Source organism: Chlorocebus sabaeus, chromosome 15, assembly GCF_047675955.1.
Source record: "Chlorocebus sabaeus isolate Y175 chromosome 15, mChlSab1.0.hap1, whole genome shotgun sequence".
In the NCBI taxonomy this organism is placed as follows: Eukaryota; Metazoa; Chordata; class Mammalia; order Primates; family Cercopithecidae; genus Chlorocebus; species Chlorocebus sabaeus.
Window position 1 is genome coordinate 89,358,680 of NC_132918.1, and position 18,525 is coordinate 89,377,204.

Below are 18,525 nucleotides of genomic sequence, written 5' to 3' on the forward strand. Positions count from 1 at the left end.
GGACTGGGGACTGTCCGGATCAGCTTCCTGGTCATGTCAGAGTACAGTGGATTCACCCATCCACTCGTTCACCTATTTGTGAATTTATTCTTACCCCTCCCGACTGCAGAAAGGATTTAAGGCAATTTAAAAAATAATAATAACAAGATAGAATAAATTAAAAGTAGGAAGCGGCCGGGCACAGTGGCTCATGTCTGTAATCCCAACACTTTGGGAGGCTGACCCGGGTGGATCACTTGAGGTCAGGAGTTTGAGACCGGCCTGACCAACATGGTGAAACCCCATCTCTACTGAAAATACCAAAATTAGCTTGATACGGTGGCACACGCCTGTAGTTCCAGCTACTCCAGAGGCTGAGGCAGGAGAATCGCTTGAATCCGGGAGGTGGAAGTTGCAGTGAGCCGAGATCGTGCCACTGCACTCCAGATCCGCCACTGCGCTCCCACCCGGGCGACACAATGAGACTCTGTCTCAAAAATAGATAAATAAATAAATAAAATATAAAAGTAGGAAGCAAAGAAGGAAGAAAGGCAATAGTGAGAGACTAAAAGGGAGTCAGGGAAGAGGCTAAAAGCGAACACCTCAAAATTCATTTTGTGATCCTGCAGCCAGCAGCACACGTGATTTATGCACTTGTCTATATGGATGCTAGGCAATAAAAATATCCACTTATTATTTTTTTAAAGGGATAGAGTTGGCTAGCATGCAGTTTTGTCCGACTCTTCTCCCTGCCTGGAATGCAGAGGTGGGAGGAGCTGCAGCCATGGGGACAAATGCCACAGGCCACAGATGGTAGACACCGTGGAGGCGCTACACCGCCCTGGACGGTCTGCCTCTACACTCGCTCGTGGGCAGGTACATGAGCACAGCCATCCCCAACTAGGCTAGGCCAGCGTCTACGGGGAGTCTGTTCCTCGCAGCCAATCAGGTTGCTGATCCAGAAGGCAAGTGAAGCAATGGCCAGCGGGAAACTGCCCAGACTAGCAGAGATTCAGAAGGAGGGTGGGGCAGAGGTTTCGGGCTTTCAGTGTTTAAAGACTGGGAGAAGAGATTGAGCCTGCAGGAGAAACCGAGGTGAGACAGCCAGAGATGGAGGCATGGGGAGGGGAACTCACCAAAGTGGGCCACACCTTGGCCTCTAAGCTTTCCAGCAGGCAGTGGGGAAAAGGAGATACCAAACATTTACATGGCCAGGTGCAGGGGCGAGGGGCGGGAGAGGGGTGGGGTAACCCTGGGATGGGGCCGGAGGAGCATTTCTCCTCAGGGTCCTTGCACAGTGGACGCTTTGTCACTTGGTCCAAACGTCCCCAGCGACAGGCATCCTAACAACCGAGCCGTGAGCTCCATGGGGTCGCCTCAGATTTTATCCACCATGTGACCCCAGCCCCCACATCCAGCTTGGTTGAGGATATATTTTAGGCCATCAGGAGGAGTGGATGAGCTGCGTGTCTCTTTCCAGGATCTCTCCCTGAATAGTATTCGTCTCACCTGAGCTTTTAAACATCAGGTGGCCGTTTGAGTCCGACCCTGCCCTTTTGGCCCAGCGTTGAGGGGCAGGGCTTCCCCTCTCCAGAAAATACAGACTTACCACACTGGAGTGGCCTCCTCTCATGAAATCACACCACCTAAAAACAGAGTCTTTCAGTGCCCGACCAAGGAAACACTTGGTTAATCTGAGCAAAATCAGGAATTCCTCAGGAAGAAAGGAAGAGACAGAGACAGACAGGTTCCAGCTGGGTATTTAAGTGACTTCTTATAATGCAGTCTATAAACTGAGTCCAGAATGCTGGGCTGTGTTGATGAGGAGGACACCCTCGGGACGCTGTGTGGCCTGGTTTCCTGTGATGAGCCCCACTTCTCCCGCAGGCCCCTCCTCGTTAAGGGAGGTCCAGGGAGCAATGGAGGCAGGGGCATCTGTTGCTTCATTGGCCCTCACACCCAGTCTCTGAGCTGCCCAGGGGGCTCTGGTCTCCCTGGTGCCACAGCCTCAGGACAACCCGAGCTGAGTGGTCCAGGGGCCCCAGGGAAGCAGAGAAGGTTCTTGAGTTCACAGAGTGGTAGTAGGGGACACACGGATGTCAACGGCCTGGAAATGAACCTTTTTTCTTTGCAGTTGAGGGAACTGACTTTAGAGAGAACTTGGCTGGGGTCAGGCTGTGAGAAGCAACTGGGGGGTCCTCATTCACCCTGTCTCCCCAGCTTTGTGGGCGCCACGTTCTTGCCCGCACTGGGAAGGCACGTTCTCTGGCACCTCCTCACAGAATCTCACTTTTCCTAGCACAACACTGGGAGGTCCCTGGGTTATTGCAACCCTACTCTTGCCCCTTTGGATGGCTGGGATTAGGCGCTCTCGGAACAACCAGAGTGAGAAAGTGCTTTGGGACTTGTAAAGCTCTGTGTGACGAAGGTCCGCTGGGCACCCATAAGGCACTGCGAGGCAGGACTTGGTCTCACCCTGTAGCATTTAAGGTTACACATTAGGTCAGCAGGTGCTATTGTACCTGAGGTCAGAGCTCCTCCAACGGAGCCATGAGAACAACTAGCCAAGGTGCGTTTCTGCAAAATGTGGTGAGGGCAGTGGGGACGCTCATGGAGACAGGGATGCTGCGGCGGACACTTGCGCCCTCTTCCACCTGCTCCGGGAAAGGGCCCTTTCCACAGCTGCTTGAGTGTTAGGAGGGAGATTAGCAGGGCCAGCCATTCAGGTGAAGCCTGGGGGAGGGCAAAGGGACAGGTGACAAATGAGGTGTGCCTTTGAAAGGATGGAGGCAGACTGGACAGGGAAGGAAAGTGAGGAGTAGGGAGAGACGCGACTCTGGGTATCAGAGTGTCAGAGTCAGAAGGGCCCTCTGGTCCAGACCCTCATTTTAGATGGGGACACTAAGGCCCAAGAGGGGAAAGGGACTCCCTCAAAGTCACAGAGCTGGTCAGTAGCAGAGGGATGATCTGAACCCCGCTTTCAAACATGACAGGATTTTCATCTTGAAATGCCTTCCCACTTTTCCACCTTCCCTAATCCTGTATCTGAAGCCTGAATATGGCCAGTGTGACCTGTGAGGTCCCTCCTTCTCCACTGTGGAGGACCAGGTGACCCGGCACAGCATTATCAGCCTCTCAGAGGAGAGTCACCTCGCAGGGCCCTCCAATGGGCCATCTCTCAGGGAAGGAATGGATGCCGGAGCCGTCAAGTTGCAATAAAGGAAGGGCAGGAAGGAGGGAGAGGCCAGGCCTGGAGGGAATGCCCTGGGAAGGGGGAGGTGTGGGTGTCCAGAGGAAGAGGAAGGAAGGGGTGGACCAGACACACACTTGGGACCTGTCAGGTGGGCAGGGACCAGTCCTCCTGTAAGGACTATTAGTGAAACTATAACCGAGCTTTTCCAAAGACAGCTGGGAAAATAAAACCTGAAGAAGCACCTGTGGGCCAGGGAGAGGCTCCTCCCCTGGAAGAACAAGCTGCAAGAAGCCTGCTGCTAGGATGACTGGTATTACACGTTTGTTTGAGGACTCGGACTGACCCCAGGGCGTTCAGCACCCAACCAACTCAATGCCTGCAGATGGTTCTTCCTCCCAGTGCAGCTCAGCTCCACAAGGCCATGGCCAATGTGACCAGTGCCTGGGCAGCAGGTTACACCCACACCCACCCAGCGCAATCCAGGGCAGGGGTGACCGACTGCAGACCACGTGAGGTAGAAGGAGCATTTTCCAGCCTCATGCCTGTCTCCATCAAAAGCTGGAACTCCTTCTGGCTGTGGTTGCTCGGTCTCGGCCTGAGCTCCTCCCCAGGTGGGAGCACGTGGCTCACGTTGTGGCCACTCCGACCCTGGAGGGTGCTGACCAAGGTCTTCCTTGGACACAGACAAAATCTAACCCCCTGTATTTCCTACCAATTTGTCCTCATTTTGTCCTTTGAAACCACATAAGACAAAGTCTCGTCCCTCGTCTTTGTGTCACCCCTTTAACTGGTTCAGCACTGTAACCAGCAACCCTGAATCCTCTCTTTTTCAGGCTGGACACCCCTGGGTATTTTATCCAGTTTCCATGTGGCTAGGTTCTAGTTCTTCGCCCCAGCACCTCTCTTTCTGCCTTCTACCCTAGTTATTTTCTACTAAACTCTCTCCACTTGCTTAATAGTGACTCCCAGGATTGAACAGAACATTTGAGTTGAAGGCAGTATTTTATCTTATTATCATTATTTTTTTTTGAGATGGAGTCTCACTATGTTGCTCAGGCTGGAGCGTAGCGGCGTGATCTTGGCTCACTGCAACCTCTGCCTCCTGCATTCAAGCGATTCTCCTGCCTCATTCTCCTGAGTAGCTAGGACCACAGGCGTGCGCCACCACACCTGGCTAATTTTTGTATTTTTAGTAGAGACGAGGTTTCACCATGTTGGCCAGGCTGGTCTCAAACTCCTGACCTCAGGTGATCCACCCACCTAGGCCTCCCAAAGTGCTGGGATTACAGGCGTGAGCCACTGCACCTGGTCAAGGCAGTGTTTTAAATCTTCCCAGCTCTAGGGACCTAAGAAGGTGGCTTCTCTCTATGCCCCTTCTCCTTCCTGTTAGCCCGTGTCTTGTAGCCCGTGTCTTGTAGCCCGAGTCTTGTAGCCCGTGTCTTGTAGCCCGTGTCTTGTAGGCCGAGTCTTGTAGCCCGTGTCTTGTAGCCCGTGTCTTGTAGCCCGAGTCTTGTAGCCCGTGTCTTGTAGCCCGAGTCTTGTAGCCCGTGTCTTGTAGCCCGAGTCTTGTAGCCCGTGTCTTGTAGCCCGAGTCTTGTAGCCCGTGTCTTGACCCCCTGGCCCAAGCTTCAAGGACCCAGACAGGAAAGCCACGCTTGCTCAGAGACAAAAAATTATGAACACCTGTGGCTCATAATAATTAAATATGTGTGACAAATCCTGATTTTCGAAAACCTTTATAATAAGAAAGATGAATACTGAGCTCTCTGAAGAGTAGTGGGGTCCAAAGGGGGAAGCTCCGCAGTACCACAGCAGGTGTTGAAGGGGCCGTGGGCCCGGTTGTTGTCTGGGTGCCAGCTCCTGCGTGACATGTTGGCCCCGTTGGAAGAGAGTTCACCCTGAGCACCTCCTCCATGCCCAGTTCTGTGCCAGTACCACGGGAGAAAGACTAATTAATACACAGCTCTTAACCCAGGGAACCCAGTTAGGAAATCAGCGCATAGAGAATTACAGTGGAATGTGCTAGAGGCGGTGATGGAGACACCAAAATCTCGAAGGTTCATTTCCTATTGTGGCCGAAATGAGGGATCACAAACCCAAAAGAGACGTCACCGGGCTAACGTCCAGGTGTCAGCAGGGCTGCACTCCTGCCGGCGCCTCTCAGGGTGAACACTTTCCTTGCCTTTTCCAGCTTCTGGAATCTGCACACTCCTTAGCTTACAGGCCTCTTTTTCTTTCCTCACAGCCAGCAGCGTCCCATCTTCAAATCCGACTCTACCCTCCCGCCTCCTTCTGTCCCTTACGAGGACCTGAGGGATCATCTAGGATCAGCTTCTGTCTCAAGATCCTTAACCTAATCACTCCTAACAAAGCCTCTTTTGCCATCTGAGGTAACATATTCACAGGTTCTCTGATATTTGGAAGGGGACATTTTGGGGGTCATTATTCTGCTCACCCAGGGAACAGCTAACTCTGCCTGTGGGAATGACCACGTTTGAAAGAATCCTTTAAAGGCTTTGCAGGAGGTTTCTGCAGAAACAAAAAGGAAAAGGAGATTTATAAAGAAGAATACACTTGCCCAAAGCATCAAGACAAGAAAACAGGGCGTGCGGTTTTTTGTTTGTTTGTTTTTTGATTGTTTGCTTTTCTTTGTTTACTTTTGCACAAAGAGCCGGCATCTCCCTGATTGCCTCTAGTGCTGAGAGGCTCACGACTTTTCTCGAAACCCATCTTCTCTATTCAGTCCTGTTGACAGCTCTGAACTGAGGATCTTCCTTAAATGGAGCCCTGATGTTTTCATAATCAGTGGAAATGTTAGTAAACCTCACAGCGCCCAGGAGCGACTTTAGCTGGACCACAGTAAAGCACCGTGCAGTGGGAGGATCATGGTGTGCAGGGGGTCTGCTGCATCCAAGAGGTTCTCAGAGGCTCATCCTTGGATAGACTGTGTTCTTCTTAAAGGCACCTGGGCAGGTGGCCAGGCCAATGACTTAGCAGAGCAATACCATTCTCAAAGCTGGGTGGTCTGCGGAATCTCACTGACGCCATCTCCTCTACTCCTTCGCTACAAATCAACTAAAAATAATTTGAACTGCGAATGAATTTGAACATGAGCTTGAAGCGACAAAAACCTTAGAAACACTGACAGTTTCCATTTCTCTTTTGATGTCACTGGGAACATAAACTGCTAGGGGCTTAGAGCAGAGGAGAAGGCCCAACCCTCTGCCTTCTTGCTGAGAGCAGGCTGGGGTGCTGGCCCGCCTCAGATGGGCCCTGCCGTGGAGGTCAGGTAGAGAGGGTAGGAGTTCTGGCCTGTGGGGCCTGTGAGGGGAGCTCGCCTGGAAGGCCTCCCGCACCCCTGCTATCTCTGCATCTCTGTTAACCTCCTCATTCCGGGTGTCCTTTGTGCTGGGCAGGAGTGTTCTGGGTTCTGCTCCGGGGTGTAGCAATGGGGCAGACCCCTGCCTTCCTGGTGGACCAGTGCCAGGAAAGCCTCCCTGCTCGGATGCACCTCCAGTTTACAATGAACTTTTACATGTATTGCCTTCTTTGGCCCTCAGAACACCCTGGTGTGAATGGGGAAACTGAGTCAGTGGCAGAGCTGAGACCAATTCTGCAGTTCCCAGCATACAAGGATGCCTCCTGTGGGCCCTGGAGGGTCCCTGTTGGGTCCGGGCTGGGCCTGCAGTGACTGAGAGTCATGGCTTGCACCTGCATTTCTATCTCCTTTCTCTCACTTCCTTCTGTCCCATCTATTTCTCTCTCCACCCATTTTTCTCCCATATTCCTCTCTATTCTCACTGCTTTTCTCCATCTCATCATCCAAGACCTCCAAAAATAATGCTTAACTCTCAGGAAGCCCTCACTAGACTTAAAGGACTAGAACCCCTGTGAGGTCGTTATGGTCTGACCTCACACGAACATGAGTGTCCACGAACATGAGTGTCTTCCTGGCACTTGCATCCCCCTGACCAGCAGGACCTGGGTTGGGCAACTGATCCAGTCCATGCCAGGAGAAACAGTGGGCAGTGAGGGCAGGGGTGAGGAGCTCTAGGCCAGAAGGCAGAAGACGAGCTCATGTGACAGCTCTGCCAGTCATAACCTCAGATGTGTCACTGCCCCTTCGTGGACCTCAGTGTTGTCATCTGTAAAGTGAAATAATAATGCCTGCTTCCCCCGGGGGTTGGACGGGTTAAGAAAACTGACTTCGTGATGCCAGGTATGTATTAGATGGTTAACAAAGGTTCACTGCTGGGTGTGGTGGCTCACACCTGTAATCCTGGCACTTTGGGAGGCCACGGTGGGCAGATTTCTTGAGCCCAGAAGTTTGAGACCAGCCTGAGCAACATGGGGAGACCCCATTTCTACTAGAAATAAATGTAGTGGTACACGCCTGTATTCCTAGCTGCTCTGGAGCCTCAGGTGGGAAAGTGCTTGAGCCCAGGAGGCTGAGGCTGTAGTGAGACGTGATCACGCCACTGCACTCCAGCCTGGGTAGTAGAGCCTTGTCTCGAAAAATAAAAACAGCTGGCTCTGGTGGCTCACACCTATAATCCCAGCACTTTGAGAGGCCGAGCCGGGCAGATCACTTGAGGCCAGGAGTTTGAGACCAGCCTGGCCAACATAGCAAAATCCCATCTCTACTAAAATTACAAAAATTAGCCGGGCGTGGTGGCACATAGCTGTAGTCCCAGCTACTCGGGAGGTTGAGGTATAAGAACCACCTGAAGCCAAGAGGCGGAGGTTGCAGTGAGCCAAGATGGCGTCTCTGCACTCCAACCTGGGCAACAGAGTGGGACCCTGTCTAAAATAAAATAAAATGAAATAAAATAAAATAAAATAATAAAAGTAAAAATAGGTTGGGTGTGGTGGTTCACACCTGTAATCCCAGCACTTTGGGAGGCCAAGGTGGGCAGATCACAAGGTCAAGAGATCGAGACCATCTTGGCCATCCTGGAAAAACCCCGTCTCCACTAAAAACATAAAAATTAGCCAAGTGTGGTGGCGGGCGCCTATAGTCCCAGCTACTCTGGAGGCTGAGGCAGGAGAATCGCTTGAACCCGGGAGGTGGAGGTGGCAGTGAGGGGAGATCGCGCCACTGCACTCCAGCCTGGTGACAGAGTGAGACTCCATCTCAAAAAAATAAAAAAATAATCTAATAAAAACAAAGGTTTCACTGAGTATGGCAGCAGCTGAAACAGAGCCTCCCCGACCCCAGAGATTGGACTTGGAAAGATCTATGCTGGGGTCATCAAAGTCAGGGAGCACCTGGAAGCGTTGACAGAGAGGTGGAAGGCGGGCGGGTGTCACAGCGAATGCTGCTCATTGTTTTCTTCCTCTAGGCCTCTCAGCCTCCAGTACTCTGGACCCACCCACTGAACTCAATGTTTGTCTTTACGTTGTTGATGGAATCACCCTGTAACATTCCAGCTGTCTAATGAGGGTGTGCACAGCTACTGGGCAGTGAGTCCTGGCATCTCCCTGCCTTTGGCACGCCCTGTAGTGATGGTGATTGTTTAAAAGCTGGGAAGGCCAGATTGACTTCTCCCAAAACAGACTCGGTCACTTCCGATGTCACCAGAGATTCAAAGCCCAACTTTTGCGATGTTCTCAGAAAGTGAAGTCAATGACAACATGCGGTGGGGGAGAGGGAGGAGACAGAATGATGAGGAACCCAGGGCAATGAGGACCCAACTCTGCCCAGGAGAAGTCAAGGAAACTTCTAGAGCTGGAAACTCGGAGAACAGAAATAGTTGGACTTTCAGTTAAAAACAAACAAACTGATGAAACCCAGTTAGCTCTTCTCCCTCCAAAGACCTCACTTAGATGGCAGTAAAAGAAATCGAAATGGTATTAGCCTACAATGTCACAGGGAAAGGGAGAGGATCCGCAATGGACTGGAGAGTTCAGCAAGTTTACGGAACAGAGCAGTTAAGGTGTGATAGATGAGGAAGAGAAAGCCACAGCCAGTGGGAACAGAGAGATCTCGTCTGCTAAACAGAACCCCAGAGAGGCGTGAAGATGGATTATACCGGGTACGATGTAGAAGAGGCGTGATCTGTGGGAATAAAAGCCAGGGAGTTACTTAAAAGCTATTATAGTATAAGGAACAGTTGTGTCTGCTCCCATCCTTAGGAAAACAAACAAACAAAAAGTTAATTAAAGAAATTGCAAGATCCTAGAGAAATAACTCTCCACAAACATTCTGGCTTGTAGAGGTTCCCAGTGTAACACTCAGCTTGCTCCCCCATAGCCTAAAATGAAGTTGATAACCCCTGCCAGTGTGCACAATGATCCCAAAGTCAGTTGTTTTTATTGCTTTACTTTAAAAATATGAACCAACAACCAAGGGTTTAAGAGAAGCAAGCAAGCAAACAACAACAACAAAATGAAATACCAGAGGAAAAAAGATGTAGTTTAGAAAGTAAAGGGGAACTTTGAAAACTCAAAAATCTTAAACTCTAGTATTCTTTTTTTTTTTGAGACGGAGTCTCGCTCAGTCGCCCAGGCTGGAGTGCAGTGGTGCGATGTCGGCTCACTGCAAGCTCTGCCTCCCGGGTTCACACCATTCTCCTGCCTCAGCCTCCTGAGTAGCTGGGACTACAGGCACCCGCCGCCACACCCAGCTAATTTTTTGCATTTTTTTTTTAGTAGAGACGGGGTTTCACTCTGTTAGCCAGGATGGTCTCGATCTTCTGACCTCGTGATCCGCCTGCCTCGGCCTCCCAAAGTGCTGGGATTACAGGCGTGAGCCACTGCGCCCGGCCAACTCTAGTATTCTAAAACAAAAACAAAAACTGCCTCCATAAGACAAGAATAACAGTCTATTTTAAAAAATTAACAGTGATTGCAGAAATTAAAAATACAATTGCAGAAATTAACATTTTTATGTAAGTGTTGGAAGGAGTTGAGGAGTCTCTCAAGAGGTAGTAAAAGAAGGTAGAAAAAAGAGACTATAAAGATGAAGAAAAGAAAAAGCAAAAAAAGATGAAAGGAGAGGACAAAGGAATTATCCAAAAAAAGTATAATAGAATCTCACAAAACTTAAAAGACATGAGTCTCCAGAGGACCCTGCAAATACCCCTTTGTGTGAATGAAATAAAGAGCAATGTATGGCAAACATCAAATCAAAATCAGAACAGAGGACATAGAGAAGATCCTAAGGATGTCTGCCAAGAAAAAGAGCGGTCCCCTGTTAACAATGGCAACAAATCCCCACCAGCACCTTTGGTGCAAGACGATCATCTGAATTTAGAATTCTTTTACCAGCTAAACTAGCCATCAAGCACGAGAGAATAAAGAATATAGAAATTTGCTGGCAAGGACTCAGGAAAGGGGATATCCTTTGGATCCCTTTTCCTAAGTCGTTGTAAACATGAGGGAGTAGACGAGAAAGAAGACATGGAATTTGGGAAATTGTGGAAGCAACCAAGGAAAGCTGAAGATCAGTTCTAGGAAACAGCCAGGTAGGTGGCTGGCGTAATTTCTAGAAATGCTAGAAAAATGAAGGAAGTGCTAGAAAGGAAGCATAATGACACTGGACTATTTGGCACTATAGCAAATAATATTTACAAAGAAAACATATGAAATCTTTTTTATTCATTTTCAAGTTTTTCAACAATCACCAAAATTTTAGCTATAAGAGAATACAAAAGTGATCAGTCCTGACTGAAGCTGGGAGGTGGAAGAGATAGACAAGCATGGGACAATAGGAACATAGGTGTCAGCGCATAGAGCAAGGCACTCATGGACACTGTCTGCAGTTGCTGGAATGAGAAAAAGGTGAACTTTAAAGTTACAGATGTAATCACTGGAAGAACTACATATAGTGCCAGAACTTTTGGTTAAATCACACGAAACTTGATTTTTGTTGTTTTTTGAGACAGAGTCTCGCTCTGTCACCCAGGCTGGAGTGCAGTGGTGCAATCTCGGCTCACTGCAACCTCCACGTCCTGGGTTCAAGCAATTCTCCTGCCTCAGCCTCCTGAGTAGCTGGGACTACAGGTGTGCACCACCACACCCAGCTAATTTTTTGTATTTTTAGTAGAGACAGGGTTTCACCATGCTGGCCTGGATGGTCTCGAACTTCTGAGTGATCCACCTGCCTTGGCTTTCCAAGAAACTTGTTTTTTAGGTCAAAAATGGTTGAACATCAAAAATTTAATACAGTTCAATCTAACATATGAGTAGAAATGTATAATATCAGTAAATTAAACTATAAAACATTTTAAATCAAATCTTATTTTTTAATTTACTGAGAGATGGAGTCTCACTCTGCCACCCAGGTTGGAGTACAGTGGCATGATCATGGCTCACTGCAGCCTCAACATCCCGGGCTCAAACAATCTTCCTGCCTCAGCCTCCCAAGTGGCTGGGACTACAGGAGCACACCACTGTGCCCAGCTAATTCTGTATTTTTTGTAGAGCTGGGGATATCGCTATGTTGAGCAGGCTGGTCTCAAACTCCTGGGCTCAAGCAATCCACCTTCCTTGGCCTCCCAAAGTTCTGGGATGACAAGCGTGAGCGACTATGCCTGGCCTGGACTGGCATTTTAGACATCCTCAGGGAATATGAAGCTTCAGCAAAGCTCAGGTTACATTCTTACCAAAAGCATTAACTTATTTCTGTGTTTTATATAGCAGGTCCCTTCACTATTTAGAGAGTAGTAAATCTAGCTTCTGTGTATAACTTATCTAAAGATTTCATCTTTTTACCGCACATTTGGGAGAAATTTCATGGATATATGTTATTCGTTTTCTTATGCCTTCTAGCTCAAGCAACATAGAGATCAATGTTAATTTTTTCTCTTTTAGATCTTACGTTAAAAAAAAACACACAAAACCCACAATTCTTTGAAGAACGAAAGGGGGAAGCCAGCTGCCATGTCATGAGGACACTCAAGCATCCCTAAAGGGGTCCATATGGCAAGGACCCGAGGTTGCCTGCCGTGAGCCAGCAGGGCACTGCCAACAGTGTGAGCAGGATATATCGGAAGCAAATCCTCCAGCCACAGTCACGATGATTATAGCCCCAGCCAACATTTTGATGGCAACCTCATGACAGACCCTGAGCCACAGCCACTCAACTACTCAGAAGCTGTGACATAATATATGTTATTGTTTTAAACTACCAAGATCTGGGGTATTGGTTATGCAACAATAAATACCGAATACACACATACAATAAAACCAGGCCACGATGGTTTTCCAGGGGGTTCTACAACACGTTCAAGGAAAAGATGATCCCAGTTTTTATGGACCATTCCAGAGAGAATGTCCCCACCCACTTTATGAGGCTGTATAACCTGATACCAAAACCAGTCAAGGATATTATTTTCAATGTATAAGCAAATCTCACTAATGAACAGATAGTAAAAGTTCTAAACAAAATAGCAAGCTGAATTCAGCAATATATTTTAAAGACACACAGCGCAGCTTGGTTTACTTCGGGAATGCAAGAATGAATTTACTTTTCAAAAGTCTATAAATTTATTCACCATTTTAACACAGTGAAGGAGAAAAACGATATAAGCACCTCAATAGTTAAGATAAAAATGGATAAAATCTAACTTTACTGATAATTTTTAAATATACTTAGCAAACTCAGACCAGAAATGTCACATTTATTGATAAAACCCTTTGCAACCAAGACTGTTCTAAGATGCTCACTGTCCTGCTCAACATTATAGTGGAGGTTTTAGCCAGTGCAGGAAGATATTTTAAAATAGAAAAATAAATCAATAATGGGTATAAGGTTTTAATAGGAAGAAGCAAATTATCAGAGACATAAGATAATTATGTAAAATTAAATTACATTCCTATATATTGGTAATAAAAATGAGAAAATACAATTTTTTTGTTTTTTTTCTTTAGAAAATATAACTTCTTAAAAAGATACCATCTATAATAGCAATGACAAATCAAAAAAGAGGAAGGATACCTAGCAATAAATCTAACAAAATCAGTGCAAGGTTTCTTTTATATATATATATATATATACATATACACACACACACACACATACTTTTAGTTCTAGGGTACACGTGCACAACGTGCAGGTTTGTCACATATGTATACATGTGCCATGTTGGTTTGCTACACCTATCAACTGGTCATTTACATTAGGTATTTCTCCTGATGCTATCCCTCCCCCATCCCCCTATCCCCTGATAGGCTGCGATGTGTGATGCTCCCTGCCCTGTGTCCATGTGTTCTCATTGTTCAACTCCCGACTGTGAGTGAGAACATGCAGTGTTTGGTTTTCTGTCCTCATCATGAATGTTTTATAAAAAACATTCTAAAACATCACTGAAAGATTTCAAATGACATAGATAAATGGGAAGATGAAACATGCTTACTGGCAGGAACACTAGGTATTATAAAAAAATACAAATTCTTCCCCCAAATTGTTTTAAATTTACTGCAATTTTTTTCTTTTTTTTCTTTCTTTTTTTTTTTTTTTTTTTTTTTTTTTTTGAGATGGCGTCTCGCTCTATCACCCAGGCTAGAGTGCAGTGGCACAATCTCAGCTCACTGCAACCTCTGCCCTCCGGGTTCAAGTGATTCTCCTGCCTCAGTGTCCCAAGTAGCTGGAATTACAGGCACCTGCCACTGCACCCGGCTAATTTTTTTATTTTTAGTAGAGACGGGGTTTCACCATCTTGGCCAGGCTGGTCTCGAACTCCTGACCTCGTGATCCACCCACCTTGGCCTCCCAAAGGGCTGGGATTACAGGGGTGAGACACCACACCCAGCTAATTTACTGCAATTTCTATTAAAATTCTCGATGGAGTTGACATGCTGACCCTGAAATACTCATAGAATTGCAAAGAGCCAAGAATAGAAGAACAATCAGGTGGAGAGATGACCCTATACCAAAAACGATTCAAGCTCCAATAATGAAGAGGGTGAGTACGCTATGGGACTAGACAAACAGACCAGTGGAGAACACAGAAACCAACTCCCACATCTGCAGAACCCAGAAACAAATGTCAGGATCCAGCTTTCCTGCTCCACATCCACCGGGTGGTGTTGGAGGAGCCCCTGCTCTGGCCTGTGATCACAGAGCCTGGCCACACAGGGCCGAGGCCATCCGCAGGGGAGGACAGACCGATTTGAATGTGACCTCCAGTATGAGAAAGTTTGGACTTACCTTTCTACACAGAGAAAAAAACCGACTCAAAGCTCTTCTTTAGAAATCATGATGCTAATAATAATTGCTCATCCTTTCGTAATAATAGCTAGCATTCATTAACATGTATTGTCTGCAGGCCACTGGGCCCAGTCATTATACGGTTTATTGCCTTTAATTCTCACAAAAACTCTACGGAGCAGGTGCTGTGTTATCCCTTTTTAAGGTTGAGGAAACTAAGACTTAGAGAATGTAAGCAGGTGTCTTACCCAAAGTCCCATGCAGTTAGTAAGTGGTAGAGCTGGGATTTGAACCCATAGCTGTCAACTTGCCAGCCGCTGTTTTAACCACTGCCTCTCACAAGCACAGACATCCAATTAAAGCAACAAAGGTTTTACAGCTTTCAGTTGGAGGAACAAATGAGACTGTGACAGCAGCTGAACTAGAATCAAGCTTATCATTACGTGTATGAACACCAGTCACATGTTAGCTGCTCCATAAAAGCTTGTAAAATGAGGTGGCAGAGTTCCAGGAAATGAAAATCAATCCAGTTTCAAGATGACACGTTGCATGGATGTAAAGCAAGTGGAAACTCACAGGAGGCTCAGGAAACACGCTGGACATACACTGGGCACCTGGAGGGAAGGCTCTGTGTTTTCTTCCTCTCTCAGCCTCACAGAAGTCGCCTATCCTGACAATGCTCATGCACGAATGGAGTTCAGTGCTCTCCCAAGTAGCCCATAGGTCAGAGAGACATCAAGTGAGAAAAATGGGGCAAGGGAAAAAACGGCAAGAGCTCTACTTGTCAAATGAAAGTCGATAAAGAGGGCCAGGTGTGGTGGCTCAAACCTGTAATCCCAGCACCTTGGGAGGCCAAGGCAGGCAGATCACTCGTGACCAGGAGTTCAGACCAGGTCAGCCAGGCCAATATGACGAAGCCCCGTCTCTACTTAAAACAATACAAAAATTAGCCGGGTGTGGTGGCACACACCTGTAATCCCAGCTACTCAGAAAGCTGAGGCATGAGAATCACTTGAACCTGGGAGGTGGAGGCTGCAGTGAGCCGAGACGGACCACTGCACTCCAGCTAGACTCTGTCTCAAAAAAAAAAAAAAAAAAAGTAGAGCAACAGCCTATCCTTTCCCTCCAGGAAAAGCCATCATTACTTGGATGGCATGTGTTCCTTTATCCACACATTGATTTCACAAACATTTACTGGCTTACTCTGCGCAGGAGACAGGCCCCGGCCTGAAGTTGTCCCCTTACTCACTAGACACCGAAGAGGCCCCTCTCTCCACCAGACGCCAAGCCAGGCACAGCCGGGCAAGGATGGGCCCAACACAATCCGTACACCCGAGTGGGAGGGAGCTGGGGAGGGCAGGCAACCACAGGTTACAAATGTAAAGCTTAGTTTCAAGGAGGGCGGGGTAGGGGAGGGGCGGACAGAGAGGAGGGATTGCGGACCCGTGAGAACGCAGAGCACTGAGCGGAGAGGGGGAGGAGGAGGGAAAGGAAGGCGTGGCAGTGGAAGAGAAGAGGAAGAAGAAAGAGTGGGGAGGGGAGGGAGAGCAAGCCAGCAGCAGCCCGTCTGGATTCCCCTCCGAGCCACATCTGGTCACGTTCTAAATAATTAGAAGATTTTCCCATTGACTTAACCAAGAGCGCTCTCTCTGATTAATTTTCGAAAGAGCTGGCCAATTTTAATCATAGCAAACACGATGATCACGGTGATCAAGGCCTGAACAGCTAAAAGCAGAAAATAAAACCCCCAGAACGGGCCATGATCTTGATATTCGCCCGTGGCCACGGGCTGGGCCCACATCCAGGGTTCTGAGCTGTTGGGAGCTAAGGCTGGATGGACCGGGGCTTCCCAGGAGCTGTCCGCAGCGGGGTGGGGAGGCGGGCCCCGGGGGCCCGGGCACTCCGCGTCACCCCCCGGCAGGGCCCAGAGCGGCAGGCCGGCGAGCTTCCCAGGGCCTGCGCACCGCGGGGGCTCTTCCAGGCCCGCGAGGCCCGGGTGCTGCCGCAGCCACCCCAGGAAGGGCCCCAGGCCACAGTCGCAGCGCCAGGGGTTGTGCCCCAACAGGACCTCCTTCAGCCGGGGCAGAGCTCCAAACGCGTCGCCAGGCAGGGTCTCCAGCTGGTTGTGGTCGAGCTGGACGCTCTCCAGGCTGCTGAGATTGCGGAAGAGCGCGCGGGGCAGGGCGCGCAGCCTGTTGCGGCGCAGGGACACCTGGCGCAGCCTGCCCAGGCCCCGCAGCAAGCCGTCGGGGAGGGCGGTGAGGCCGTTGGAGTGCAGGGAGAGCACCCGGAGCTCACCCAGGCCCTGGAAGGCGCCCTGCGGGAGCGCGCTCAGCCGCGGGCTCAGAGTCACCCCTAAGGACCGCAGGCGGCTCAGGTTTCGGAAGGCGGCAGCGGGCAGGGTGCGCAGCTGGGTGCGGTTCAGCCACAGCTCCTGCAGGCCCCCTATCTCCCCGAAGAGCACCCCCGGGAGCTCTGCCAGCGGGTTCTCGAACAGAGTCAACAGAGTCAAACTGTGCGAATGAAGAAAGAGCGCAGAGGGGAGAAACGCGAGGTGGTTTCTGGAAAGAGTCAAAGCACTCAGGTTTGGGAGCCGGTCGAAGGCCCCGGGTGTGATGGAACGGATGTGATTGCGGTGGAGCTGCAGTTCCGTCAGGGCGCCCAGGCTGTTCAACAGCCCCGAATCCAGAGAAACAAGCCGGTTCGAGTGGAGCAGAAGTCTCTCGAGCTTAGCCTGTGCTCCAAGCAATCCCTTGGGCAGGTGGGTCAGGTTGTTTCCCGATAAATCCAACAACTTCAGGTTCCCCAGATTCGTGAAGAGCCCGGCAGGAAGGAAATCGAGCTGATTCTGGTTTAGAGCGAGCTCCTGCAGGTTAACCAGTTTCTGAAACATGTTTTGGTCAATGCCCCTTAGCGCATTGTGGTCCAAAAACAGCTGCTCCAGGAGCACCGTCTTATCCAGCAGCGCACCTGGAAGATGAGTGATTTTGTTGCGCGACAGCCTGAGGGTTTTCAGTTTTACCAGGTCATTGAAGGCGCCAGGGGCAACGGCGGAAATGTGGCTGTCGGAGAGCATGAGGCGCTGCAGGACGGTCATGCCACTGAAGCTGTGGTTCTGCAAGACGCCGCGGCCCATTCCGAAGAGCAGGATGTGCGTGAGGTTGGTGGGCAGACCCAGCGCGGCGATGCGCGCCACGTCGCCCCCCGAGCACTGCGCGGCGTCGCGGAAGACACACTTGCAGGCCGGCGGACAGGGGAAGGGCTGGGCGCGCAGAAGCCCGAGCACCGCGCACAGCGGAGTCCTCCTCAGCATGTCTGAAAAAGCAACAGTGGGAATGTGGTCAACACACGGGAGCGTTCGCGCCCCTTCTGAACCCTGGGATCCTGCACTTTGTGCAGAGGCACAATCTTTTCACCAGAATTCTCACTCCCTCTTTTCTTAGGACTACGGATTTCCCTACGTAGTGAAAAGACATTCATTCTACACACTGCGTGGTCTCATTCTTTCGCTTTATTGATTTTCTACTCTCAGTTTAAAGCATTGAGATTAGAGCGTTTTCAAGCTACCGAATAGCCAATACTTTAAAATCCTTACATAGAGAATTAATTAAAATAGTCATGCCCACATGCAAGCTCACAGACATCACAAAGCAGTGTCCACTGTGAAAACGGCTCTGCTCTTGACTTTATAACTTATCCTGCATTGGCTATAACAGTCAAGAAGGGAACAGCAAAGTCTGCCGCCACCACCATCTGATTCTTTTGCTCACAATCATGCTATTTCCACAGTACGAAGTTACTCTATTAAAACAAAGGACACCCCCAAAACAGCGAACACCTTCAATCAACAGCCAACAAAAGCCTATAATAATGCCTATCACTTTATGCCATACATTGTTCTCAGCGCTTTATTTATACTATATGCATTTAATCCTTACAATAACCTTAGGAGGTAAGTAAATTATCCCTGATTCAAGGATTAAGGCACAAAGGCACAGAAAGTTTCAATAGTATAACTAGGGTCATATAGAATTCGGGGATAGTATTTCTGACTTAGCCATAAGTATAAACAGCTGCTATATCTAAGATGCTTAAAGGTAATACTCATGGCACTGAATTTCCTGTGAAATGCACACCATACTACTAATCTGCCGAAACAATGTTTCCCAAGTGAACTTTTCCATAAATTGCTTCCTGTGCA

General features: G+C 48.9%; 1 protein-coding gene across 1 annotated transcript; it reads right to left on the reverse strand.

Moving 5' to 3' along the window:
• Nucleotides 1–10,463: 10,463 nt before the first annotated feature.
• GP5 (glycoprotein V platelet) lies at nucleotides 10,464–17,698 on the reverse strand. The gene has a single exon (XM_073023757.1). It carries the CDS (start codon nucleotides 17,635–17,637, stop codon nucleotides 15,955–15,957), a length of 1,683 nt encoding a protein of 560 aa, XP_072879858.1. The 5' UTR covers nucleotides 17,638–17,698; the 3' UTR covers nucleotides 10,464–15,954.
• Between the last annotated feature and the right edge of the window lie 827 nt (nucleotides 17,699–18,525).